This window comes from Vanessa atalanta, chromosome 13 (genome assembly GCF_905147765.1).
Source record: "Vanessa atalanta chromosome 13, ilVanAtal1.2, whole genome shotgun sequence".
NCBI lineage: Eukaryota > Metazoa > Arthropoda > Insecta > Lepidoptera > Nymphalidae > Vanessa > Vanessa atalanta.
This window is the reverse complement of record NC_061883.1, coordinates 6,270,758-6,298,434: the sequence shown is the minus strand read 5'-3', so window position 1 is coordinate 6,298,434 and position 27,677 is coordinate 6,270,758. Positions and strand designations below refer to the sequence as shown.

General features: G+C 31.6%; 2 protein-coding genes and 1 long non-coding RNA gene across 7 annotated transcripts in view; 2 read left to right on the top strand and 1 right to left on the bottom strand.

Moving 5' to 3' along the window:
* Positions 1 to 18: 18 nt before the first annotated feature.
* LOC125068147 (vitamin K epoxide reductase complex subunit 1-like protein 1) lies at positions 19 to 10,835 on the top strand. 5 transcript variants are annotated; one of them, XM_047677178.1, is made up of 4 exons: positions 19 to 36; positions 3,256 to 3,436; positions 5,127 to 5,224; positions 10,436 to 10,804. In XM_047677178.1, exons 2-4 carry the CDS (start codon positions 3,270 to 3,272, stop codon positions 10,636 to 10,638), a joined length of 468 nt encoding a protein of 155 aa, XP_047533134.1. In that variant the 5' UTR covers positions 19 to 36; positions 3,256 to 3,269; the 3' UTR covers positions 10,639 to 10,804. The 5 variants fall into 5 exon arrangements, with proteins under 5 accessions (XP_047533134.1, XP_047533136.1, XP_047533135.1 ...); XM_047677180.1 differs by lacking the exon at positions 19 to 36 and adding an exon at positions 275 to 293 and having other exon boundaries at positions 10,436 to 10,835; XM_047677179.1 differs by lacking the exon at positions 19 to 36 and adding an exon at positions 892 to 985 and having other exon boundaries at positions 10,436 to 10,835.
* On the bottom strand, positions 2,303 to 25,734 carry LOC125068148. The gene is made up of 3 exons (XR_007119768.1): positions 25,617 to 25,734; positions 21,205 to 21,209; positions 2,303 to 2,322 (listed from the first exon to the last, which is right to left on the bottom strand). It is a non-coding gene; the product is annotated as an uncharacterized LOC125068148 (long non-coding RNA).
* LOC125068146 (zinc finger CCCH domain-containing protein 13) overlaps positions 20,646 to 27,677 on the top strand; it is a 112,662-nt gene continuing 105,630 nt past the window's right edge. The window contains exon 1 of the mRNA XM_047677176.1: positions 20,646 to 20,988. The gene's annotated coding sequence lies outside the window, so the exon portion shown is untranslated. The remainder of the gene's footprint in view (positions 20,989 to 27,677) is intronic.

The window sequence follows — 27,677 nt, the reverse complement described above, 5'->3', positions numbered from 1 at the left end:
TAAGATTGCCTTGCTGACCTATTTTATTACCAAGAAGTAAGTAAAATCATTGATTTAACAGTTGTATTCCACTTTAATATAATAACGAAGATAGGAAAACGTTATATTCTTTGATACTATTTAATAATTTTAATTGTAACATTATTGTATATATTTATATTACAATGTTGGTCATAAAAGAACCTTTGTTGTGTCATTTGTTTCCAAAAACCGTACACAGAGTGCGTTAGTAGTAAAAAGAACAGCACGAAGTGACAAATTATATGTGAAATGGCTACGCGAGTGAAGTTTGTGTGAGTGTCTCAAGCTCGACTGTCTCGTTATTTGACATATCCTTATAGATGCGTTCTTGGTTATAATATTCGTCAGTATTTTTAACTTTTAAAATTCGTATTTAAATAAATAGAAATTCCATGTTACGGTTTAATTTGAATGTTAAAATTAACTACTTAAATAAAAAAATTATATTATTTTCTAGAGTAAATCAAAACTCCTATTTGGAAGTGTTTTGTTCCATACTTATATTTTGATTATATGCAGTGTAGTTATTTTGATTTATTTTTAATTTGTATTCTGTACAATACTTTCGAGTCGTCATTTCATTTGTATTAGTAATATTAGTGTATAACATTTCTTAATCGCAACTGCCCATGGTTTAATGTAAAACACTTTTTAGGGGATAGATTAGAGACCTAGTTGGTTATATGACGGTATTTGTAACACATATACAAAAGTCATCAGAGTACGTAAAATATCAATGGAAACACGATTATTAATATATATCGTTTTAATGAATTAATTATATTCATGACATTGACGCAATTGTTTAACGTTTAGACTAGTTTTGACAGACGACAAACCATTTTATACATACATATATTGCATCCTTGTCACACGTAAACAAGATAATTATGATGAACTAAGAACAGTAGTTCTTAGAGTGGTATTACGTTGTTTTGGACATGTTTTATTTACATTTTATGAGGTAGGAAAAGTTTTTGTAGTAATTGACTCTATATATTATTTTATTAATTGCATAAAAATCATTTCATATATAATCCAATAAGAGAGGCGGTTTCTCTTCTGCGTGATGTACGTATATTATTAGAAAATACCAATATTATTCGTGATTATTTTACTTTGCACGATGAAAATATTATTTGCATAACCAATAATTTCAATATTGGGATAGTCGCATTTTTGTCGGATACATATATGAGCAATTATTTTCATTACTCATCTGAGACTGTCTCGTTGTTCCATTAGAGTTAAAGACTTATAAGACTGATCCGAGGTCTATGGTGTAAGTCGTGGGCTGGCCATTAAAAAGTTATTTGTTTTTTTTTTTTAATTTCTTTTTTAGTCTGGAGTCTGGAAATATCCAGTGTTTACACTTCCGCTTCTCGGAAAACACGTCAAGCCGGTGTTTCTATCGCCTGCGCCTGCAATCTTTCGTCTATCCCGATTTGGGCTATTATCATCATACAATCATTCAGTAAAAAGAGTGCACTTGAGTTTTCGCAAACGCACAATCTTATAATAATATGATCACTTGGCTTGTCTCTCCCGAGAACTGCCGCCATTGCTGAAATTGGTCAGGAAGACAGCAGCGGCATCTTTGCACACATTTTAGAAATAAACTTTTAGCGGTAAAGTTCTTGAATCTGGTGAAATATAGTCATTAATAATCTTCAATAATGCAGCCTATATTATATTAGCTATATATTGCCTTCACCTGTTAGTGTCGAATTTAAGCAACTAAATTTAATTCTGATCAATCCGTCTGATTGAGTTTCTGACAGTTTTAGTGATTTTTTAGTAGTGATATCTTAGCCCAGTATTCGGGCTCTGCATTGTTGCTGCTGTAAATCTCAACCAAGATTACTAAAAATTAAGAGTGTTGATTATTTCTCGTATATTTTTTGTGCTACTTCACAATTGACATCTTAGTTAGACCCACCGTAGATTTTTTTTATGGTTCGTATTCATTATCTAACCGATAAGATTACTTGAATAATATTTGTAGATTTGAGGCAAACGATCCAACGCCACCTGGTGATAAGTGGTCACCATGGCTCATCGTCATTGGCACTGTAATATATACAGACGAACCAAGAGTTAAACCAAATTTGTATAAAAAGGAAAAAGAAAATATCGACTACTTTTAAGCTTTCTCGTTCCTCGTACAAGGAAATAGTTATAAATAAAAATTGTCTTTATCATTATTAATAAGACTTTAGACTCTTATAATTTATATACTTAAACTATTATCTTACTGAATATAATTGAAAATGTTCTCGTTTTGTTGCTTAAATTTCACACCTATCAAAATGTATTATGTCGTTGGTGAATATTATCAATTCATGTTGTCATAACTGATTAGTGATGCCTACAAGAATTATCTAATACCTACGCAAAGCTCAGTCTCATTCGTTTAATCATATAGTGAAGTTGTGTTTAAGTAATAATATTATTTTATATTGTAAACGATAAACGACAGCTTATTTATCAGGGTAAGTCCGACACCGGACTCGACTGTTTGTTTTCGTACGTTTATTCATTTGATGAAGCTGTATATTTGTCGCTACACCTGTAATTAATTACCTCGCCAAACAATACATTATGAATCATTGGTCATGATTTTTTTGTTTGTTAATTATGTAATTAATATTTATATATTAAAAATATAGATAATTTTATTTATAGCCGTAGAAATAAATCGGTGTGTTTACATAAGCTTTAATATCAATTTTAAATCATGTTTTATTCAAGCGCGTCGATTTTGTATCGGTTTTGTTTAAAATTTTTATTTTGCCATAACGCCGCGTGTACACGAAGGGGTGGTGAAATGAAGTAGATTGGTACGAGACCTGACGTTTTATTTTTTCCTTTACGCAAGTCTTCAAACATGCGGCTCCCCTACTTTATAGTGGAATTGATTCATTTACAAGGGTTCGCGTGAATTGATTTTAAACTTTAGATTAACATATTTATTGCTTTGAAAAATTGAATTTTAAATGGCTGTAGAGTTTTTCTATGCATATATATTTATATTAGAATACTGTAAACCATGCTGATCAATAATATGCTATAAGCAGTTATATTTAATGTTGTTTTTCTAAGTGTTATTTTTAAAACAGTTGTTTGTGAATATCAATGACTTAATGTGGTACTTAATGTGGAAAATCAACCTATCATATACCTGCTACATATTAATAAATTATCCGATATTGAAAGTTTTATTTTTATTTACAGATCATTCGGATAAGATGCAAATCACAGGTCTGAATCGTGCTATAATAGCAATATGTTTACTTGGTATATTGATCTCTACATACGCACTCTACGTAGAGATGGCGGCTGAGATGAAGCCGGGGTACAAAGCACTGTGCGATATATCTGAACATGCGAGCTGTTCAAAAGTGTTAACATCTAAGTAAGTTGTTGTTTAAATTGTTCACATTCGAATGTAATTTAAATTCATATTTAAGTGGCTTGCTACTAATATTTTATGTCATTTTATAAGTTTCTTAAAATTTATACAACTACTATACTAATCTAACACTAATTCTATTTCAAACGACGGCGAGTTACATAAGATAAAGGAAAACTCACTTACAAATATTGACCTTCAAAGGCTACCAAATTACAGCTACAAAATAATTAATCATTATAAAAAACTTATACAAAAAATGATGCCAATGGAATTTTATAGTTTAATATGATTTACCTCATATCTAAAAGTATTTTTATGTTTAATAACGGATACATCTTCCATTTTAAATTATTATTATTAATAGTTATAATACATTGTCTCTTTTAATGTAACCCGGCCACGGTTAATTTTATTATACGAGCAATGCGGTTTCGGTGAAAAGCTATCGCGTAGAACCTTTACATATTTAAACGTGGTTCGTGAAAACGACACAGTTTAATTCTGACACGTAGATAAGATCCATAGACAAAAGATAACATAGACAATAGAAAGCGTAAATGAATTCGTGTTTGTAAAAAACGAACATGGGTGTTCGTATTTTACTAGCTTATCTTTATTAATATATAAATGTTAAATTATTATTACATTTTTCTGTTTGAGTAAAATAAATCTTGCCGCCATTTTATTGGGGTTCGGCTTTCCTCCTAATCGTATGTCTCTAGAGAGATAATAGTTCAGGGTCGTCAATGGGGTCGATTTTCTTCTTCAAAAGCGTCTTTCGCTACCGAGCCTTTAGTTACCGACTCATCTCTTCTTGTAACATAATCTTTCGGTCTTGCTCTAAAGCTTCATCTTGTAATATGTCAATGTTTATACAAGATGGAATATTTGAGTATTGGACTGAAATTATTTCTAGAGAAATGATGTAATAAAGTAATGACGTTGGGCGTTAATTTATAAGTAGTACAAATCTTTATGTGTCCCAGTGTTGGACAATTCATTCAAAACCTTTTTCTCCAAATCCGTCAGGTATCCTGGTTATGTTTCTTTAACCGAGAATGAGATCAATTTGTAAACAACTAAAATGTATTGAAAACCACGATCTTAGGTTAAGGTTCAAATCTATAAATAGTATAAAACAAACTCACTTTCTGTTTCGGACAAAGAATATAATTACGATCGCCGCACCTCTATTCTTTTCTTGCTGTCTATACTTGCTTCTGTTTGGTACGGACAGCAAAATCATTTTCTTTTCTTTTAACTTATTATCTTACATTATATCGTTTAATTCTCCGATATTAATGTTTTCGTCATAGATTTCATACGCAATACTATAACTGCTTAGGTATTTACTCCATTTAGGCTCCAAATGATCAGATATGATCAAATAAATTCTAAATTTAGCATAATATAATTTAAATGAAATAACGTATAATATTAATACAAAGGTTTTACAGATAAATGTTATGGTGTGATTATTTACATAATGCTGTTATGCTGTCTTTTTTTTTTCAAATGACAAACCAATACTGACAAAGAGATAAATCTGTGTTAAACTAAGCACGTTTAAATAACGTTGTTTAGAAAAGATAGGAAAAAAAAATTTTAGAAATGATGTTATAATATAGAAGTTAATAAATCTTTTTGTAGTGGTTTTTTTGTTTAAAAAACAATCGTTATTGTGTTTCAGGTACGGAAAGGGATTGGGTATTATGCCCAAAGATTCACCGTTTAAACTACCGAACTGCGTGTACGGAGTTATGTTTTATTCCATTATGATATTCTTAAGTGAGTATGTAAATATAATATTATTGACTTGGTGATGCGATGGGCTTTGTGCAAGCCCGTCTGGGTGGGTACCGGCCACTCATCATATATTACCGCCAAACAGCAACACTCAGTATTGTTGTGTTCCGTTTTGAAGGGTAAGTGAGCCAATGTAACAGGCTCGGGCTAGTTTAAGTACTAGTGATGTCTACCGAGCCGAAATGGTCCAGTGGTTAGAACGCATGCATCTTAACTGATGATTTCGGTATCAAACCCAGGCAGGCACCATTGAATTGTCATGTGCTTAATTTGTGTTTATAATTCATCTCTTGCTTGGCGGTGAAGGAAAATATCGGGAGGAAACCTGCATGTGTCTAATTTCAACAAAATTCTGCCACCTGTTGCAATTCTGTGTATTCCACCAACCCGCATTGGAGCAGCGTGGTGGAATATGCTCCAAACCTTCGCCTCAAAGGGAGAGGAAGCCTTAGCCCAGCAGTGTAAATTTACAGGCTGCTAATGTATATCTATCAACTAAAAAAATAGATCAACAAATAAAATAAAATTTGTAAATCATTTTAATTCATAGTTTTGTGGTTAATGTAATAGCCGCTTATAATCGGCACTACCACATACGTTATAATGACCCACAAGGCTAACGCTTTACACTTATTTTTCTACGATACACTGGCCGCTGTTGGACAGTCGTAATGTCTGGTCGATGCGGACGGTTGCGAGCAAAATCTTTGTTTTTAATTACATTGTCACAAATTGTATTAACCGCATATTCTCTAAAATGTTTGATGTAGGTATATAGGTTGTAATTCATATTTCTTTTAGCAATAAATTATTTGTACTTGTCTACAGACACAAGGGACAACATCTTAGTTCCCAAGGTTGGCAAATGGCAAAGGCAAAGGCAAATCTTCGAAATATAATTGGTCTATCAATTTTTTTCAACATTATTCGCTTATCTATAACTTTAAATCAGCTTAAAGGATAGTTATTTAGCAAAGATAACACTGTTATTTTAATAGAGTCATGCAAAACAAAGAAGTGTTATATTTTCAAAGTTCAATTTTGCCGTTACTTTCTTTTCGAACATAAATTTATAAACGCCTTAGATTTATAAACGATTTAGATGTATCGTAAGATCGTAAGAATAATTAAATACTTAATATCACTGGCTGTTAATTAATAAATTCATCAGATTCATCAATGTATGTAGAGAATTCATCAATGTACCTGTAACCTGACCGATGTTTACTTAAGGAGAAGTATACATATATTCAATTTGTTCAAGGAAACGCATCGCTTATTTTTCATATTCAAAATTGTAGGTTCTGAGTATTTGAATATGCATAGACCTATGTTACAAAAGTCACTGAGCTAAAGCAATTCATTAAGGAAATATTTCAATCAAAAAACGTATATTTGCTTTCAATTAATTATGTACCATATATAAAACTTAGTTAACTAAGTAGGACGTAACATGTCTCCCTCTTATTATTTTTGCTACAGATATTCATTGTTTTTGATGCAGAAAAAAAATCCATCCACGTAAACATTCCTACGGCATATTCTTTATATATTTTCGTAATTTGTAAATTTTTTTCATGTTCTTATTTTTTTATATTTGTCGGATAAATAATTGCCATATTCTTCACGTGGTGTGAATGGAGCTTTTAACATTCAAAATTTCCGAAAAAAAAAATGTATTGTTGTGTTTATTTTTTAAATCATCTATAAGCACCTTTAAAATTACAAAAAAATGGGTAAAATAGAAGTGGCAATCTTCATTGTATTGCATCTTCAGTCATAAAAATGGCCATAAATGGTTTTGGTAGTCTAACTATTTCTTATTCTTGGGCAATAAAGGTTAAGGATTTTCAGATTCTCATATTGAGCTGATAAATAAATTTTATAATTATGACGTATACGAATACAGGTATCGTTGTTTTAATAAGCACGAGGTGTAGTCACTCTTAGGTAGCATTTCTTGTGATAAGATTTTAACCTACGACCTTTGATTTGTCATTATCATCTTAGCCACATGACTCCAATATAATTATAATTAAATTGACTTGTGTATTAAACAGATGGCTATTTTATATAAAAAGATCAACGATCGCAAAAGGTCACAAATTTAAATTCGTCTACGCTGAATTTTTGTTTACAATTAAATTTACACATCTAAATTAAAATAATGATTTATAATTAAGTTACTCATTTATAGAGTAAGAACAGTTAGCAAGTGTGTCTACCCGTTTAGTAGCTGATGGTGCTGACGATTTAGTATCCTTTTCAGAAGAGATTTTTTTTTTTAAGGAATGTTTCATTTAATTGTCTTATCGAAACAAACTGCATTCACCTAATACCCCACAATCCACCGGACAAAAGAAAAGTTTCTTGATTTGATTAATTACACCAATTTCTAAGTCATAGTATAACGTCAATCTATTAAAAAAAAGTCATAAAATAGAAAATTAAAAAATATATATTTATTTTTATTTTGTAGTTTACCATAAATTTTGTCGAAAATCATTATTTAGTTTAACAAATTAAAAAACTATAAGCCCCCTAACCCCTTCTTAAGTACCTCATTGGTCTATTGGCTAAATTACAAGCCACAAATACGGAGGTTTAAACACCAGGTCGATCCGATAAAAAATATTGGGTTTTTCTGTCGATAAATTCACAGAAACGGCTAGAAGTCTGGAAGTTGGAAGTATGTACTCTCGTGCCTCACAGAGCACGTAAAGTCGCAGATTAGATGCAGGTCCAATACCTGCGTCTAATCTCTAACCGGTCGTGTCGGATTTGCCTTCCTATCAAATTATCAGATTGAGGAAATAGACAATGCATCTATTTGCGCACAAACTTGTGCACTATGATATGTCCTGCGAAGTTGTCTAGTCTCCCCAGAGATTACCCGCTGTGACAGAAGTCGGTCAGGACGACATAATGCTTGTCTTGTACACTCGCTTACTATCCTATCACATTACATGCTGGTCAGCCAATTATGTGTTGTATAAAAGCGCTTTCGTTCGTTCGACCGCGTTCGTCCGATTTAACTCTACCTAACGGGCTATATAATGCTGCGCTATAGAATTGTAATATCAAAATGATAATAAAAATATATCTCGATTAATTTAAAGAAAATCATAACAAAGCATTAACTTATCATTAAAACTGAACAGATGATTTTATAACATTAGTAGGCTGACCGGAAAATAGACCACCTGACGGTAAGTGGTCTCCACTATCCATATATATATGGCGAGTAAAATTTCATTTCTTTAAATAAATGATGCGCAACCAACCCTGGGAACTAAGATGTTATGTCCCTTGTGCCTTTAGTTTTCACTGCCTTGTTCACACTTCAAATTGGAACACAATAATACCAAGTATTATTATTTGACGGTAGAATATTTGATGGTTGGCTGGTAACTACCCAAACGGGCTTGCGTAAAGCCCTTCCATTAAATAAATTATATTAAGTAAATTCGTATAGGACGGTAATTCGTGTGCTTTTCGAGGCACGGGACAAAATTATTATTTGAATTTATCTTATCCCGAAAACGCATCTAAACGTATTATTTTTTTTTGTGGTGGACTAACTAATGATACTTTATGCATTTTTATAGCATTTTCCTATTCCGCTAATTACTGGTATTAATAATTTATTTACATTATTCAATAGATCGTCTTGAAATGAGTTACCGAAATATACATTTTTTTACAAAAATCAACATGAAATATAAAATGGATACGAGAAAAATGAAATTGCTTTTTATATTGAATCGTAAAGTAATGATGTTCAGATGAACGTAAATTTTGTCGTAAATAGCTTAATCATCTATATCGGAATCATGGGAACATTCCTTTAAACAAGTTCTAACGCAAGTCTTGTACGTACCGTGCAATTTGCACATCATCACGGTTCGTGCTTCGTGATTCCGGGAAAATATTGCGAAAGCGGTAAGCCGCTTACTCCACGCTTATTTGGTAGCTCACGAGCTGTGAATAACTGTTATCGTAATAGCTTAACATTTGCGGAACCTGTGGGAGAGAGATTTGAAATACGCTTCGGGCTATGCCTGCAAGGTGGGCTCTGAGGAATCTTTTGACTTTCTGGTGCTTAGCAATATTTGTGGCTATACAATTCGCTTTTACAAATATAAATATTACTTCAGTAGCAAACTGTGTTGTATACATACAATCTATAAGAAAAACGTTTTAAAGTTTGTTTTTGTAGTATTGATAAAATTATAAATGCTGTCTAACGAAAAATAGGGAATAAATACCTACACGTCACTTGAATGAAACTATTTATTTACTTTTACGTATAATAGCGATCGATCAGTCATGTTAGCTGTTAGTTAAGTAATTAGGTAGCTGTTTTAATATTTAGTGTAAGATTAAACACTCGATTAGTTTTAGTGATAAAATTAATTGTGTAATAATTCAATGTTCGTGTATCTATTACTGTTTTAAATCTCATTAGGTACGGTAAGTCGATATTCGCTTAATCCATAAAATGTTTTATTCAAATGTAATATTACGCAATCACTAGTCGAGCTATCGGGTTATGCTAATATAAATTGTCAATTAATGCAGTTTGCAATTATTCCGGTCCCGAAAGTCGAAACCACGGCACGATTTTAAACCAATAAAACGTACACTATTTGAATATATTATGGAGAGTTTGCGTGAGCATTTATTGCTCCGTTAAATTGTTAATACCACGAAACATGGTCGTAAATGGTCGGATTATTTTGTATAGTTACCTATTGTATTTCAGTTTTGAAGGTAATCGAAACGAGCACCCGTTTATTCGATAGCAATGTTTGCTTTAGTTCCCAATTACCTGCCAGTTATGATAGACTCAATGAGCAATTATTAATGAAAAATATTTTAATGAATTGCTAAAAATCACTGATATGTTTAATTCGTTTTTTTTTTATTTGCTAAATCTTTTAAATATGAGCATGAAAGTAAATATTCCGTTTTTATGGCTTACTTTATATCAAGGAAATCGATTTTTCATGGTATCTGTAATTATATATATTAAGCTGTTAAATAATAATATGATAAATGATATTGCTTCAGATAATAATTAAAGTCTTATATTTGATTTCGTACTGAATCAAATAATGCGTTTAGTTATTATTATTTATGCCTATTTATAATTCACGGGTGTTATTAAGTAAATATTTTTATTTGTTTCAGCTACTTTCAACGTGACGTCAGTGGTAAAAGTGCAGATTGCTTTATCAATAACATCATTGGCAACATGCGTTTATTTAGCATATTTACTTATTTTTGTACTACGTGATTTCTGTGTCGTTTGTGTATCTACATATTTGTTAAACATTATTATAGCTATTTTATTAAACAAGAAACACAATGGCTTACTTACGAAAAATAGGTAGATATCTAATACGGTTGAAATTATATGGACCGTATCGCCATCTATTATCGAATATATGTACTATTAAGTTTTAACGCGACCTCTGCCTGTGTTTGCCTTTATATAATATATGTATTACTCAATAGATGGCAGATGCAGATTGTTGCGATTTCCGATGAGTTTTTTATTTTATGTTAAATAAATATATTATATTGATTAATTAATTAATTAATTCAGTAAAATTCATATATATTTATAAAATAAATGTTTTTGCTCTGAAGTGATTTTTATTCTGCTGTCACGTTATATTAGTCATTAACTATCATCTAAAGATTATTTTATAATTTTAATGAGTTAAGACTTATACTTAACATACGTAGCGATAAATAAACAAAAAATATATAATTTTAATGATTATTAACCATAAATTTAAATTTAGTCATTCCTTCCTTATCAATTCGTTGTAATCAGTAAGCTGCACATGTGCTAAAACGGCAACTATTACCCCTTTAAGTGATCCACACAGATTTCCTTGTTAAGTTTTATTGCGTCGCGAACAAGAACGTGATCACCATATCAGTCGTGCGTTGACGCCGACGCAGTCCTGCCGATCCTTCTTTGATTAGCGAAGCGATTGTTGACGCTCTGTTTGTGCACACGGCCTTACTGTGAACGTGGTTCTTATTGTTCCTTACAATAAAGATAATAATACTACAAAACGAATCTAAGGATTAACCAACTTCTTGGAATGGCAGTTGACACGCTTTTTTGTATGACTAAAGTCTATATTTTTCGTTTTTAATTTCAATGAATAAAAATAAGTTTGTGTAATGGCCAATTAACTTCAAAAATCTAAGCTATCACACCATCAGCCCGTCCGATTATCTACGGTTGAAATAAGGATTCTTTCTCGTTTCTCGATTTATAAAAAAACGGCACGAGATAACAGCTTGATACTACATAAAACCTACATTAGTGTTATATGTTTATTTAAATAGACTTATTGTTATTTTTCCACATATTTTTTAAAACATGATATAGAATATAGGTGATTGGGATATCTAATTTTTTTCAGAATTGAAAAATAGCCGATTTCGATTTGACCTTAAAAATGTAATTTGTGCAATTTAAAGAAAATATTTATATATTTTGGTTAGATTTAGGTTTCAGAATGCACTCGATCTCATGATCTGCAGCTGACTAGGTTACACTCTAGACCAATGAGGCAGTTAGTTATAAATAATTTATTAATTTGATTGCAAATCATAAAATTATTATTAAATCGATAAGGTTTTTACAAAAGTTTTTCATAATCTAATTTTAAATAAAATTGTCTTTAGGCGATTATGTCTTAAAGGTCAAGAGCCTGTGTATAACTTCATCTCCATTAGTTGGTTGGTTGGAACTGGTTAAAAATTTAGTTGCAAGATTTGATCCAACCACGCTCAATGATAATGTTAAATGGAAGCTTGTTAAAAGTATTTTTGTGAAACCGGAATTAGGCCAGAGCTATAATTATCTGTATTCCCATTTTTACTCGGCAGCAATTCAGTTAAGAACCACTGCATTGTACATGTAACAAGGCTGCCCGCTTAGGGCTGCCAGACCCTAAAGTACAAAAGCCAAACTTGGCATTAAAATGGGCCGGACAGTTTTTTACAGTTATACATGCTTAGCTATTCTGGGAGAAATATTTTTTAAAAACTGGACACGACTTTTATAATTATCAACATAAACTATAGTTTATTCCAATGGCAAAAGGAATAAATATAAACAAACCGTATTCTAAGCGATTTTATAATAGCTCTTCTATATTGTGTACTGACAGTTCTTGATTAATATATCTTTAGTAATAATACGATATTATTTCACTTAATACTTATATCTCCTTTAAATTTACTTCCAAAGTTTCGATAAGATTCGTTGACGTTCAAAACGCCATTTTTTCGCAAATCCACCAATGATATCGCGTCTATTCAGTGTCAAATGTTGTTTATATGGCTTTTCTGCAATTGTGGTTGCAATAGACTTTAGTTCTTTCTTTAGACAAAGACCAAAAAACGTTGACGGATGGTACACGTTACGCAATTAAACCAAATATACATAATTATACACTAAAGCCTGACATCTGGCAGCCCTATATTCACTAAAACCTGTTAAGATGTTAAGATCTAGCTACATACTTGAATTATTGACTTGACATTATTTTTTTTCATCATTCAATTGTCTGTCGCTTAAAGATACCAATTATAAATCTAAATTTCTAGTTACAATAGGCACATAATTAGAGATAAAATTAAAACAATGGTAATTTCCATTATATATACGGTCACCACTTTCGGTCATAAACTAAAACTACGCGTTATGTGAGAAATTCAGACAATGTGTTTTTGCGGTCATAAGTATTTCAAGTTGCGTTTACAAAACAGATAAAATCTAAATATTATGGAAATGTGGAATGCTTATATTGGAATGGAGAATTTTCTTATTGCGGTTACGTATTATTAGTGCTGCCACATTCCAATATCATAAACTATAGTTCATTCGCAAAATTATTCGAGCAAAAAGTAAAACTATGAAAGAATACGATACGGATGATGTTATTACAATATTTTCATAATACTTTTTGATTCCATCAATAAGACGTATCTTCTTATATTTTTAAAAGCATTTACGAATGATGAGGTTACTTTTATTGAAAGGAGTATATTTTCATCGTGAAGCGTAATGTACGAGCACTTGACCATGAAGTTTTTAATCACAGAAATAAAATACACCTTAATGGAAGCATAGAACGCAAGATAATGAAAGTAATAAATATTTCGTGTGGTTCGTTTCCGAACTATGTCCGAATATACATAGATGTCTATATATTAGTATCAAAGCAATGAAAATTCTCGTTCTGGACTGTATCAGACTGATAATCCGATATCGTTTGTGGAAACAGATGTTGGGATTTTGTTGCCATTAAAATGATTTGTGTGCCTAGCAAAATTGTACCACACACAAAAAGACCGAAGAAGTAAATGCTAATACCCTTTCTTTTGTGTTTTCGCAGTAAGGCATTATCATCATCAATCATGCAGCGCGGCTTAATTGTAACCGATTCAAATTAAGATAATTTGATATAAACGCATTCACAAAAATAACAATTAATAGGTAGCTTATGCTAAACCAAACGAACGTAGGTAATATTAGTTTTCGGACATCCAAGGCATCTTTAAATTAGGTAGTTTAGAAGAATCAATTAGATTATTATGTATTTGTTACCTGTTAAATACGTAATTAGTTCTAGATACTTCTTAGCAGTATTTCCAAGCATATGTAGAATTGGAATTGCTTTACATATTAATTAATTGCCGCATTGAATTCTAGCGGCGAAGTTATTTGTATACGTAAATGTAAATATTTCTTATACACATTTCATGTATCTGTAAATAGAAATGACACTGCTATAAAAACATTTTACTTTGCATAAATTGATGTTACAACATCGGGTGTGGCGGAGCGTTGTGGTTTCCGGAACCTTTAAAAGGAAAATTATACCTACTTATTATAAAATATAACATTCTTTATTATTTTGTTATGATGACATTTTGATATGGCTAACTTGTAAGGTTGCAAATTTTAGGTTTCATGGGTTCGAATCCTTGGTCTGGTCAGTAAAACTTTACCGTATTTTTATTTTAATAAATACTAAGCGTTAGCACTAGCAAAGCACATATATCCGTTGTTCCTACACTTTATGTCGTATGTTGGATTGCTGTTCTGCGTTACACGGTCATTATGAGAGTCCTCCTCTGCTCATATTGGACGCTGTAATTTTTTTGTGCAGTTGTCTAGTCTCCTTTGCCTAAATCATTAGAAGGATATCATCTCTGTATCGAGTGTATTTTATAAGGCCCTAATGTATTTTTTTACACATTTAGCAGATACAAGTGCTAACGTTGTTGCTTATACGGACAAGGACGAAATAGAAAGTATAAAATTATTAGTATCTTATTAATTTATTTGATGAGTCATGATTTTGAAATTTCGGTAACTTTTTATAGCACCTGAGTGCCTCTCAATTCGCACGTAAACCTACGCGCTGTGTTAGTTAGTTTATACGTTTATAATAATGTGCGGCGTGTTATGCCTACACCAGAAACCTTATATGGCCAGCTACACCTATTGCCTGCCTGCCTCCAACGTTCATAATTTCCTACGAACAACTTAATAAGTGTAATCAACAATCACAGAAGCCAAAACAGAGTCATTATTTTTTACGCTCATTTGTTGGTATTTTGGCTTAGACATGCTTATTAATGTACTAAAAAAATTATCACATTTAGAATCTGTCCAATATACTTTTATGAACTAGATTCAAGTACATCGCTGGACGGATTTCCTTATTTTAATAATTTGTCTAAAATGTTAACATGATAATTAAGACATTTTCAAGGTTTCACAACTGAGAACGGTATCGTAATTATATATTTTTGCCTAGAAATTGCAAATAAATAAGTTTAAATATAGGTACATATGTAGGCTGAGTTTATTAGGTCCTCGTTAATTCTTAGTCATCTTTCATTCATTTTATTTTCATCTTTTAATAATTGCTTAATTTAATTGTTAGCATGTAAGATTCTTAGTTAATAGATATATGAATCAAAAAAATTGTAGAGAATATAAGGAGAAACACGCATCTGTATGATGACTCTCCGACTCTCGTGACATTATGATTTCACTTGGTGGTGGAGCTTTATTCAGTCCGTCTGGGTACCTCTTATATATTCTACCGCCTAACACCAATACTTAGTACTGTTGTGTTCCAGTTTCAAGGCTGGGCCATTGTAACAGACATAAGGGACATGACATTTTCGCCTCCAAGGTTGGTGGCGCAAAATTAATTGAATTTAGTAGAATCACCCTCAGTTACGATTCAGCTGAGGTTTTTGAAGATTAATTTAACAAAAAATGAGAATCAATTTTAAGCATTTGCTTATCATATACATACATATGTTGCTCGCTAACCGCCAATTAAATGTCACGTCGTTCGAATTAGACAACTTCACATCTCTTTACTTCACAATATTTACTTTTATACAAATTATAATTGTGAATTTTTAAATTTGGTAGCTTATAATAGTGGTGAAAAAGAAAGAAATTACATTTACAGTACTAATTATTATTATTTGCATGCAATTAAAGACTATTTTCAATTACGTCAAACAAGTAGAACTTCTCACGCGCCTACATACGTACACGAACATTTTTTTTGTGAGGAACAGACGAAGTTTGATCGTAATCGTAACAGTTACGAATAACTAGTATTTTCCACCTGGTAACTGATAAGTGACATAGACTATAACAACAATAATATTAAAAGGATTCACGCACAAGAGAAGCGTATCACCATAAGTCGGTTATCAACACTTCACCGTTGTCAAATATGGATCTTACAGAAAAATTCAGTAGCTCGTTATGGAACATACCCGTTGGTAAGCATGAATTATATCATTATTATTTTTTAAACATAACGTGAATTTTGTATGTTGTTGTTGCTCGGGCAGGAACACAGTGATTAAAAATAATGATGAAGCGCAGTCGTTACGTATGTTTTCAGAATTTGCTAAATACTGGATGATTATTCCGGTTCTATTTCTTCATTACGAGTTCATTCGTAATGTCTTGACCCGACGATCGAGAAACGGGGAGTAGGTATACCGATTAAGTAGATGTTATTTTAAATGATTACTTACGTTAAGCTTTAAGCAATATACTAATAACATTTAATAAATATTTTCCCAGAGAGTTGAGAAATTACTTCAGTCATCCATTACTACAGTTCATCTTTAAATAAATTAAATTGTGTGATCGTATGCGTTCTTAAGCTGCATATTGCATGCAATTATAATGACTTTTTGGTTTACGCTTCATAAGAAATAGCGATGGCTAAAAACAAGACTGTTTTTGTATGTTCGTCATTCAAAATAAACGTCTTTTCTAGACCATTCTATCCTTGCGAAGGCGGGAAAGATATCTAGGAAATAATAATTACATTGTTAACCTTAAATCTTATTGTATCTGATAGAAATAAGTTAATCTGTTTGTGTATAGTAAATAAATTGAAAGGTTAATACCAATTATTAATTCAAGTACAAAAATGCTGTATGTTTATATTCCAATATCCTTTATCAGATTGAGTTGATACTTTGTACGACTGTTGAAACTTGCGCGCGAGTCGTATCGTATAATTGTTAACAATAAAATTTAAAGAGGCATTGCAACACATCCCGGTCAAAAGTCATTAGCTAATAAATTAGTAATGTATATAGCTGTGTTTGTTTTGTATTTATTAGCGTATATTCGTTATATATTTTATTTTACCTGATAACTGAGCCATGAGAGTATTTTTTCTGGCTGCTATTGAAGTCTTTTTGACCAATAAAACTTATAAATTAAATTGATTTGTTCTGGGATTTGTATCCAGGATGTGATCAGCCATATCAGAGGGATTCTAGACCAACCAGTCAATACATCAAAAGTATATAATCAAATATTTTATTTAATGTATGTTTCTCAACACGTTAGTGATAGAATAATAATTTTATCTACAAAGATAATTTTATTGGTTTTCTGACAAGTATTCTAGATATATTTTTAATAATATGATCCATCTAATACGGGTCTTATAGTCAATCTCATTACAATGCCTTCATAGTACCGCGACCACAAACCCATACACTTGTACGATTTTATGAGCTGGGAAGGAACCTCCGAATGTTTATCTAGTGTATAAAATGAAGCGAACACTACTTAAACAAGTTGAATGAATTAATGGTCGAATTAATACTATAACCTGGAATGATACATTTTTATTTTAAAACCTAATTGAATCCAATCCAAAAAGCACCTTACGAAATTCTAATAAATTTAACAAAAAAAAAAAATATTTGGACCTAAATATATTATTCCAAGTTTTATACTCTACTGAACAGTAAGCCAGAATTTATTTGCCAAACAAGTTCCTTCAGCTTGTTATCCATACGTATGCATGAACTTTGAAATATTTATATAACAACCAGTTGTTGCCTGTGGCTTCGTTCGCGTTTCAGAGTTTTGGTTGTCAGGTGGTGCCCAAGAACGTACATAGGCTACTTTTAATACCTATAAAAAGTAGTCTATGTACTTTCTTGGAGTTCAAGCCTGCTTCATAACAAATTTCATTAAGTTTGCCGTGAAAGAGTATTAAATAGACAGACAGACGTGATAATACTAGGAACTGATTTGACCGCAGTTTATTTTTCTGCATTATAAGTTCCTGCGGGCCCTACTTGCTGTTGACATGTTACCAGATATTTAATAGGCCTTAGTGAGAGGAAAGTTCTTAAGGTGTTTTCTTTGAGAGCTCGCCTCGCCTTATTGACTGTCCTATTCGCTACGGGAGAGGTTGCAAGTCAACGGAGAGGATGAATGTATTGTGTTTACTTCAGTCTTGTCCTTGCGAAGGGAGCGTTGGCTATTTTGATCCTATCTTACTTATCATTCAGCACGTGCTCAGATCGCCTCAGTACGTCTGGTACATTTCCTTTGCATCTATATGTACTGGCCGGACGACTTTAGATGGTTTGTTTATTACGGGAGGTTATATGCTATACACGCTACAACTATAAGAAGCGAAGCAAGTAAACGAAAGCGAAGTAACAGTAACCAATAGCGAACTGCAGGCAAGCAATAGGCATGTTTAATCTAACAGACGTGGACAAAATCGCAATCCACAAATAGTGTATTTATACAACAGGATATGTTTAGTTCTTATTGTGTATGGTTCGTATTGGTTACAAATGCAATGAGGTCGCCACGTTGACTGCTATATGACGTCACTAACACCATGACAATCCTATCGATAATAACGCTTGAAACGATACATTCGTTGAACCCGTATTTGAGCTCGACATTCGTCAACAATTCTAACGAATATTTCTATTAATACGGCAGGCCAACAACAGCCATTTATTTTAAGTAAAAAAAATAAATAGGCGTAAGTAAAACTCATAATTTGCTTATTGGTCTATTTTCTAACTTATAAGGTCGCATATCCCAACTTTCTGGAGTCTCGGTTCGGACAAGTAAAAAGTTATTGGCTTTACTGTTAAAGAGGTCTCAGTAGTGGACTGGAGTACAGAATCTGATAGTTTTTAACTCATGTGCTTCGATACGTACGTGAATCCGTCCTGCGCTGTCTCTTCCTGTTCGAGTCGGATTTATCATCCCATTGGATTATAATAACGAAGGAATAGAGTGTGCCCTTTTGGTTGCTTAGACACCTTTGCATTAGGCGTTAATTTTGTGCCAATAAGTCCTTGTTTTCGTAAATCAAATTATTGGTACAATGTTTTTGTTGGGATGATGATATAATGCATAATAAAGGTTTAAAAATAAACAGTAACGTCGGAGTCAGACTGATCACATTTAAATGTATGTATGTATTCTAAAAAATCTTCTACTCGATTTCATCGATATATCTATATATAGGACTTAAAACTATATAAATTAAAAACGTTTCACTCAAAAGTTAAACGTTACACTGTAGTTTGATTCAAAAAAACCAGATCGAACTGGATCGGTTTAATTTAAAACCGGGTTTCTTTGTTTAATAATGACCTCTAATACATTAAATACAAAAATTGATTTCTATCTGTAAAAAATGTGCAGTATGCGGTACAGTAAGTGTTTAAAGATGATGTCGGCCTATAACAAAGGAGTAACAACGTCATAATTGATGCATTAGCGTTCCCAATTAATATTTAATAAGTACTAATTTATCTTATCAATACAAAATAGATACCAATGTATATGGAAAGTGGTAATTAATTATCATCAGGTGGCACATTTGCCAGGATACTCACTAGTTAGCACCGCACCCCACAAAATTTTTATATCATAAAAAAATTGAATGAGAGAATTAGGAATACGTTCCAAGCATTCTCCTTAAAAGGAAAGGATGCCTAAACCTAGTAGTCATACATCTACATACTATTATTTTTATAATTTGAGACTTATCTCAAATTATAAAATTTTTCTTAAAAGTAATATTTTTTTATTAAAAGCCATAAGTTTTTCTTAAAAAAACTTGTAACTTTTAATTTTTAGTTTCATTTTACTTTTATATCAATACGAAAAAATAGTTTTGTTTATTTGATTTTACCTGGTGTTGCCAAAATTTTGGACGGTAGTGTACATATAAATAGAAGCCGCTTAATTTTATAATTAAATATTGGTTGTTGATGTTGATGTTGGTTGATGTTACATTTTATAAAGTATCATTTTTTAAATCAATTAAAATAATTTTCTAAATTTTCTTTATTCAAGTAAAAATTACAGGCATGTTTATATCGTTATTTACAAAACTAAATATTACAAATAATTTAATTTATGACTACTTTATAAAACTACGCTAAGCTACTTCTAAAACTATACTAACTACTTTATTACAATAACCTGTATAAGTATAAAGTGTTTTTAACGTTTGACTACATTTACCGATTACCAAACTGTTACTTATAACCACTTGATCATTTAAAGTTTCTACAAAACGGTTGCTTTGAAATAATTGAAGTATATTATGAAATAGTCGATAATATTCTTGTAGAGCGGCGCCTACGCCTCATTGACATGCATCTAGGCCTCCGGAGTGCTGTAAAGCCGGTCCTCCCACCGGCTCTTACAAATCATAGCCCTAAAAATTAATATAATTTTAGCTACAGTATTATTTAAGGGCGTTTATAGATGAATTTGAAATATCTTATTATATTTAATTTAGGGACGAAATAAAACATGGAGATCCAGTAAATATATTTAGAATTATATTGCTAACAAAAAGACAAAATAAATATAAAACCTGAATTAGCAACCAGCCAAACAAGATTGAGAATTTAAAAAAATATATATATGATGATGTCATAAATTTTCTGCCACCATATTTTCGTTAAACTTGATTACGAATAAAATAAATATTTAATGGTAAGGTTGCGTCCACGCAGTTAGCGCGTTGATCCTCGAGGCCCCCACTACTGCGCGCGCGCAGGTTTCTGCGCCTGTCATGTTATATTGCTCTGTCGCGATCGCGCGTCTTCGATTGATCACACGCCATAATTTTCCGATTCGATCTATCAACTTTTCTGAATGAAAAGTCAGTGTTTAGTGCGAAAATGTATCAGAAAGTGTTTTAGTGCTGTGTTTTAGATAATTATTCATAAAATATTTTATTGTTTGAATAACGATTTACAAAGCCGTGCGAAGTTTCAGTGGCTGAATGTTTTGTAAACAAGCGTGAATTTTCTCATTCATTCAGAATTTCACGAGTTGGCTTTTTTATAAATACAAGGTAAATATGTAAAATAGTTATAAATATGCATGAATAGATCGTTTAAGTAATATTAACTTATAATATTAATTTATTAATTCCCTCGTAATTATTCAAATTAAATTGATGCTCGTAGTAAATTTTAATTTGCTTTGGATTTTTGAGTTGAATGTAGTTTTTGGTTAATTAAGATTAAGGATGTGTGAATTGACTTACAAATATATATATTTATCTTACAGCATCTATTAATAATTTACAATAAATTTATTTGATATGGTCAGAACAAACTGTTTTAACCTGATATGAAGAATTGTAACCTAATATGGTATAATATTAGTTTTTTCTCTCTAAATCGGGTCTTCTAAATCGAAATGACTTTTTTCGAAGGTTTTATTTTTATTTTATTATATTACTAAACATTTTTTGCCTTAAATTTTATTATTTTTCTATGAGGAGGACGCTATTTAACGTGTTTGACAAATGATTTATTGTTAGGACAATATTGTATATGTAAAGTTTTTTCCGGAATAATAAGTTGTCTTAAGATTAGAAATGACATAACGCGTCGATACTACAGAGTATGCATATATGATTAATATATTTATACAGTCTGTGACTCAAAGCTGTAACCAAATTTAATCGCGGATTAATATAAATAATTATATGCTTAGATTAATTTAAGAATATCGTAATTTATAATAGAATATTTCAAATAATTTAGAAGAATTTTTTTTTTTGACTTTTATTTGTGCCAAACAGGCACAGATTATTTCGCCAAAAAAGGATATTTGTGATCATTACATTCTAACGATGACTTATGTTCGAGCACACCTGTGTGACAATAAGGACTATATATTTAAGTAAGTATGAATATTATATTATTTGAAATAATTGCATCAAGTCAACTCATTGTTGCATCGTAGCGCACATCAAATTGAAGTATTTAAAATCTTACAAGCAGTTTAAATCCATTGACGTTTGTTTAAAACATCAAAATGCACGGAAATGACATGTCACATGACGAAAAATATAAAAATAAATACGTTAGTAATCGCTTCGACTAGAAACTAATGTCTTTGGCTTCAGCCCTCCAGTACTTGTTAATAAGTAAATTCTATGCAGAATGCTCTGATTGGTTAAAATCAGGTCTGCAACAAAACCACTTCGGTATATTTTCATGGACCTTTTAACATTTGGAAACGTATATATTAAGCATCTTATATGGTCTTAGAAAACCAACCTTATACATATTTGGTAATTGTGAGTTTTCCGCAAATCTTCGAAGCAAGAATAGATAATAATATGTTTGGCCTGGTATTTTAGAATCTCCTTCCATATATGTATTTAATGATTACGATTATCATTAAGTCGGATTAATTAAAAATTAATGGCGACAGACTCGAGGTAATGAAAAAAAATGCTGCCTGACTAATTAATGGTGTAATTAACTACGTAAAAAGTCTATTAATTACATACTGTATGGTAAAGCCGAGATGGCTATTAGATAAAACATGTGAAATGTATCTATGATGTAAACAACTCCAATTCGAATCATTAATTTTTTTCAGCAAAAAAATGTTAAGAATATTTTAATTGACTAGTAGGACGTAATAAAACTGTATTAATATAATGTTATTTTCTATGAAGAAATATATGAATCGCGCTAACGTTTTGTTCGTTAGAAATGAATATATGGTCCCGATGTTTTTTTGAAATATATCTTGTATAGAGTTGATATTTTATAGCGTCTTGTTTTATTTCAATTGCTTTTCAAGTATCAGTTAGAATTGGATTTGGATCGTAATAACTATTTGAATAAAAAATAATAGATACATTTTAATTAAGATTTTAACAGTTCATTCGGTATCATCATCTTTATTCAGTAGATATAATTTTGACAGTAACATATATAATGGAGTGCCTTGGGATTTGACTGACTCGTATGTCATGACAGCTAACTTTATGTCTACCAGTGGCGTAGCTAGGTGGGTAAGGGCCCCGGTGCGTAGAAAAAGAATCGGGCCCTCGCCCCCTCTTTAACGTATATTGGCAATTAAATTATAGATAGTAATAAGAATGGTATACAAGATACAGTGAGTTGAACATATCATTAGTAAGTTAAATCCATACTTCATCTCTATTTAAAGCTCTTTTCATAGCTTAGGTAAGAGGGCCCCAAGACCTCAGGGGCCCTGGTGCACTGCACCACCTGGCCCTACGATAGCTACGCCACTGATGTCTACATGCCCCCTCTTCCGCCGGCACTCTCACGTGTGTGCGTGGCTATATACTGCGTTTCTATATATTGAGAAAAAAAAAATTGTTTCTTTTTCGCTTTTAAATACATATTAATTTCGACGTTTCACATATGACTGTCACTGTTTTTTAATTCATCAAGCAGACAAAGATAAGTAGATTGATGGAATGTCACTTCTGTTAGCGAACATTTACTTTTGATAACATGTTGAAGACCGCTTTCGCCAATTTGTAATTTGGAAGTGGATTCTTATTCAAATAGGTATAGAAAAGTACTTTTAAGTCGTCAAGTGCTACTGTTATGTAAATACTTTGAGTGAGCCTTTTAATAAGGCATCTAAAAACCACATCGCTACTCCAATTCATGTTGGCGGATACTAGATTTTAAAAACAATTTAACGACATGAAAAAATCTTGGTGCTTTCCTTTTATGAGCTTTAAATTTTCGGTTAAGATACACGTATTATTTGTTGCATCATCACGGTTCAATCTTATTAATTAGTTCATAAAATATATATATATATACCTATTATGTTGTATAAAGTTTAAGGTTAATGATCATACCCTACGAACTGTAATAACGTTTTTTGTTTTCACGTTTAAGTAAGATTTAAGTATCAACTACAATTTTTGGTATAATTATAGTCGATTGTGCGGTTAGTTGTACACGTAATAACAGTTTGTACAGCATTATTTATAATTCTTATTTCGTAGAACAATTGTTCTTTTTTTGTTTTGGAATTTAACTAATGTCTAAGCTATTTTTACTGCCTCGTTGGTATAATGACTAGACAAAGTCGCCGGTCCCGAGGTCCTGCGCTCAAACCCCAGGTCGGGCCGATAGAAAGTTATTGGGGGTTTCTATCTAAAAATTCTCACCCAGAGTCTGGAAATTAAAAGTGTGTACACTCTCGTGCATCGGAAAGTACGTAAAGTTCGAAATCTTTCGGGTTGTGTCAGATTAGCCGTCCCATTGGATTGTGAGAGTGAGGGATTAGAGAGTGCACCTGTGTTTGCGCACAGACTTGTGCTCTATAATATGTCCTACGTACGCCCTTGACATTGGCCATTTTGACCGAATTGGGTCAGGACGACATCACTTTCATCTATTTTTACCACGTCTTTTAAAAATAAACCTGTATCTTTTCTTATAATCTAGGGGTGGTGGTGACCACTTACCATCAAGTGGCCTTTTCGCTCGTCCTGCCTATACTATGAATAAAATTAAAAAATGATTTACTTTGTGGTTCGTTTAGTAGAATTTACATTTCAAACCGGTGATGAATATTTAAATGTGATCGTTTTACAATGTAACGATCACATTTAAATAAAGAATATTTAGAATTTTAATTATTTTGCACAGCCTGAAGCTTGACTATACTCGTATTTAAAAATGCATCCTTCTGGAATAGTATGTATAGGCAGTTACTTGGATATTATTACTTATTACTATTAGTTGAACATAAAATATTTTCATTATTATTTCATATCTTAGCATGTAACATATTGGTACTCATACCTTGTTCGGCATTCAATTATTAAAAAAACTCATATATAATTCTCGATGTAATCGTTACAATGGATAAAAAAAAACAACATAAGAAGTACGTTGCGGAGGCGTCATTATATTAGATTGTAAAATAATGACAGCTTTTATTTGTCAGTGATGCGCCTACGCGAGTTTTTGTTGATCGGCTTCAAGTTTAATGTTATTTAATAATAACTGTTACGTCTGAATCATTGATCTTTTCTAATTACATATATAGAATATTTTTAATCTGTATTTGGATTGTTAACGATATTAATTAGATTTTAATCATTTATCCAATTCACATTAGCGTCATAATTAAATAAAAAATTGGGATAAATAAAAAAGTATATTTACTTTTTATTAATGAATTATTATTTTCACCCGTACAGCGGGTAACTTTATACATTTATCTTTTTATGAAATGACAGCTGTAAGTATCTACTTAGAAATAACTACCGCATTAATTATTATATTATGGCTGCAATCAAGTTAATCAGATGAATTACATAAATGAATATGCAATCGAAGGCTTCATTATTGACTCATGCCTTTTTTGGTCGAGGTTATTTACCTCATAAGGATCTTAGTATGTTTTACTTTATAGCGATACCTGCTAACACCTGAGAACTTATTAACCTCGCTAAATTGTTACCTGTTTTAGGAACAGGTTACAAGCGTTTTGTTAGATATTTTAAAGAGATGTTTCGTATCTTTAAAACCTTTCGCTGATTTTAAATAAAAATAGCTTTTAGCTAATTTCGCTGATTTTAAATTTGACCACAGTGGACATTCTGAATGGAGTGGAATGGAGTGCACTGCGCAGGTGATATTAGAGTGCACAAGTGTGAGCACAAGCCCCCACCGACTACGTTCTGTGCCGAGGTGCGATCTCATAGGAGACACCCTCAGGACGAACGTCACTCTCGAGCCCGAAAGGGTTCACCTTAAGGCAGAGTTTTAACACTCGCCCCAACGTTCGGTGACGCTGTAAACGCCATCAGGGCCAACAACACTACTTCAAACAAGATACAAAAAAAAAGCACAAGAACAAAGATACACTCTTTTCTCTCACTCTAATAATCCGATACCAGCGAAGAGTTATTGAGGCCCAGGACCGCCTTTAGGTGATTTTCGAATCTCGGGATTGTAAACAATTTAAATTTCAATACTCATATACCCTCAAGCTTAATTCCTATATAAAAATTAATTCTCAATCCCAGTGTGAAGGTACTGACAATTTGACACGATTAGTTTGATTTACCCAAGATCCCTTGACACCCTTGTCACGTGACTTATATAATAATATTATATGCTAAAACCTTCTCCGGACCGCGTTGCACCTTCTGGTAAAAATTGTATTTAATTCGGTGTAGTTTTTTCAATGAGGCATTACTAGAAAAGTTTCCACGTTTATTAGTATACATAATAACTGAATTATACTGTTATAATTTTTAATTTTAATCGATATTTAAATACAATCAATTCATGACATGACAATGTATATACATTATTAACGTTGGAATTAAATAGAAAGCATCACTTCTTGTTCGTATTTTCCTTGTTTATTTTGTAATGTTATTGATTAGGTGGATAGATCTATCGTTATCAGTGAAAACAAATTCATTCAATATGTACAAAGATTACAGAAACAGCTGATTGTATTGCAAAAATAAAAATAAGAATAACTTTACATAATTTTCCTCACTTTTTATGAACTAATGTAAAAATAATTTTATCAAATAATATTTGTATATTGCATTATTACTTGAAGCAAGATATTGATTTAAGATTTTATAATTATCGTTTAATAGAGGACCTTCTCCACGGCCAGGTCAGCTGACCGCACGTCGACCTTGTCTTAGTTTTTTTATATCAGTATTGAAGCGCAAACAAATTTTACTCAGTAAAATATTATATAACTATAAATTTACAGGTAAATAAATAATTTAATAATTATATTCTTTATAAATTTAAATAAATGTTATACTTACTTTTATCTCCTATATTTGATCTTTGTGCAAACCGTCGATTGATACAGGCCTCATACCCGTTAAGCCTTTACTAGATATAAAAAAAAATGTAGTAAACAATTATCAAAAATAAGAAGTATGACAGACATTAGCTAGTTTTAGAAATAAATTGCTATATTTTTTGTTACTGGTCACACCAATTAAAATAGTATAAGCAGTTGTTGCATTTTGCTTACTAAAATGCATGTGAAGGCTAGACTCTTAAAGTATTTTTAACGTACCTTGACTATTAGTACCTACTTAATTACCGTTACAAAGAATATGGTTTGGAAACGTTACTGAAATTTATAAACAAACTTTGCCTTATATATGAGATAGCTATAACCAATAGAAGCCGGATATTTAGATCCAAATATGGAATTCGCTATGAAAATATATTGACGTTTGAAATGTCTTTTGTTATTAGTAATTCATGTCACGTGTTGGCGTGGATCCAACGAGTACAAACACGAGGTTGTCGTGTGACCCTACTGGGTATTTTGCGGAATGACCTCTAAGTTCGGAATTCGGAAACCCGTGTTGTCATTGCAAGATGACTTATATGGGTATATATGTATTTATGATCAAAACCATTCGTCTCTTTTTAATTTATGTCTTATTTTTCGGTTGGATTTTTGCACTGGGTAAGTATAATATATGTATGTTCGTTAGTGTATCTTTTTTCACGCATGTTATGAAAGATATGGAAATCAATTTCATTCAACGTACTTGTACAATAAGCATTTGATATATTTTTAAAAATCCAGACAGTTTTATTTTAAAAAAAGAACTCGATTTTTAAATAAAATGTAATTAGGTTTTTCAATCAAGTAATCACTCGAAGTTTGGAAGACGGCAGTGTTAGCATTATTGTGCCTCGTAGATACGTCCTGCGTTTCCTGCGTTTGTTGACG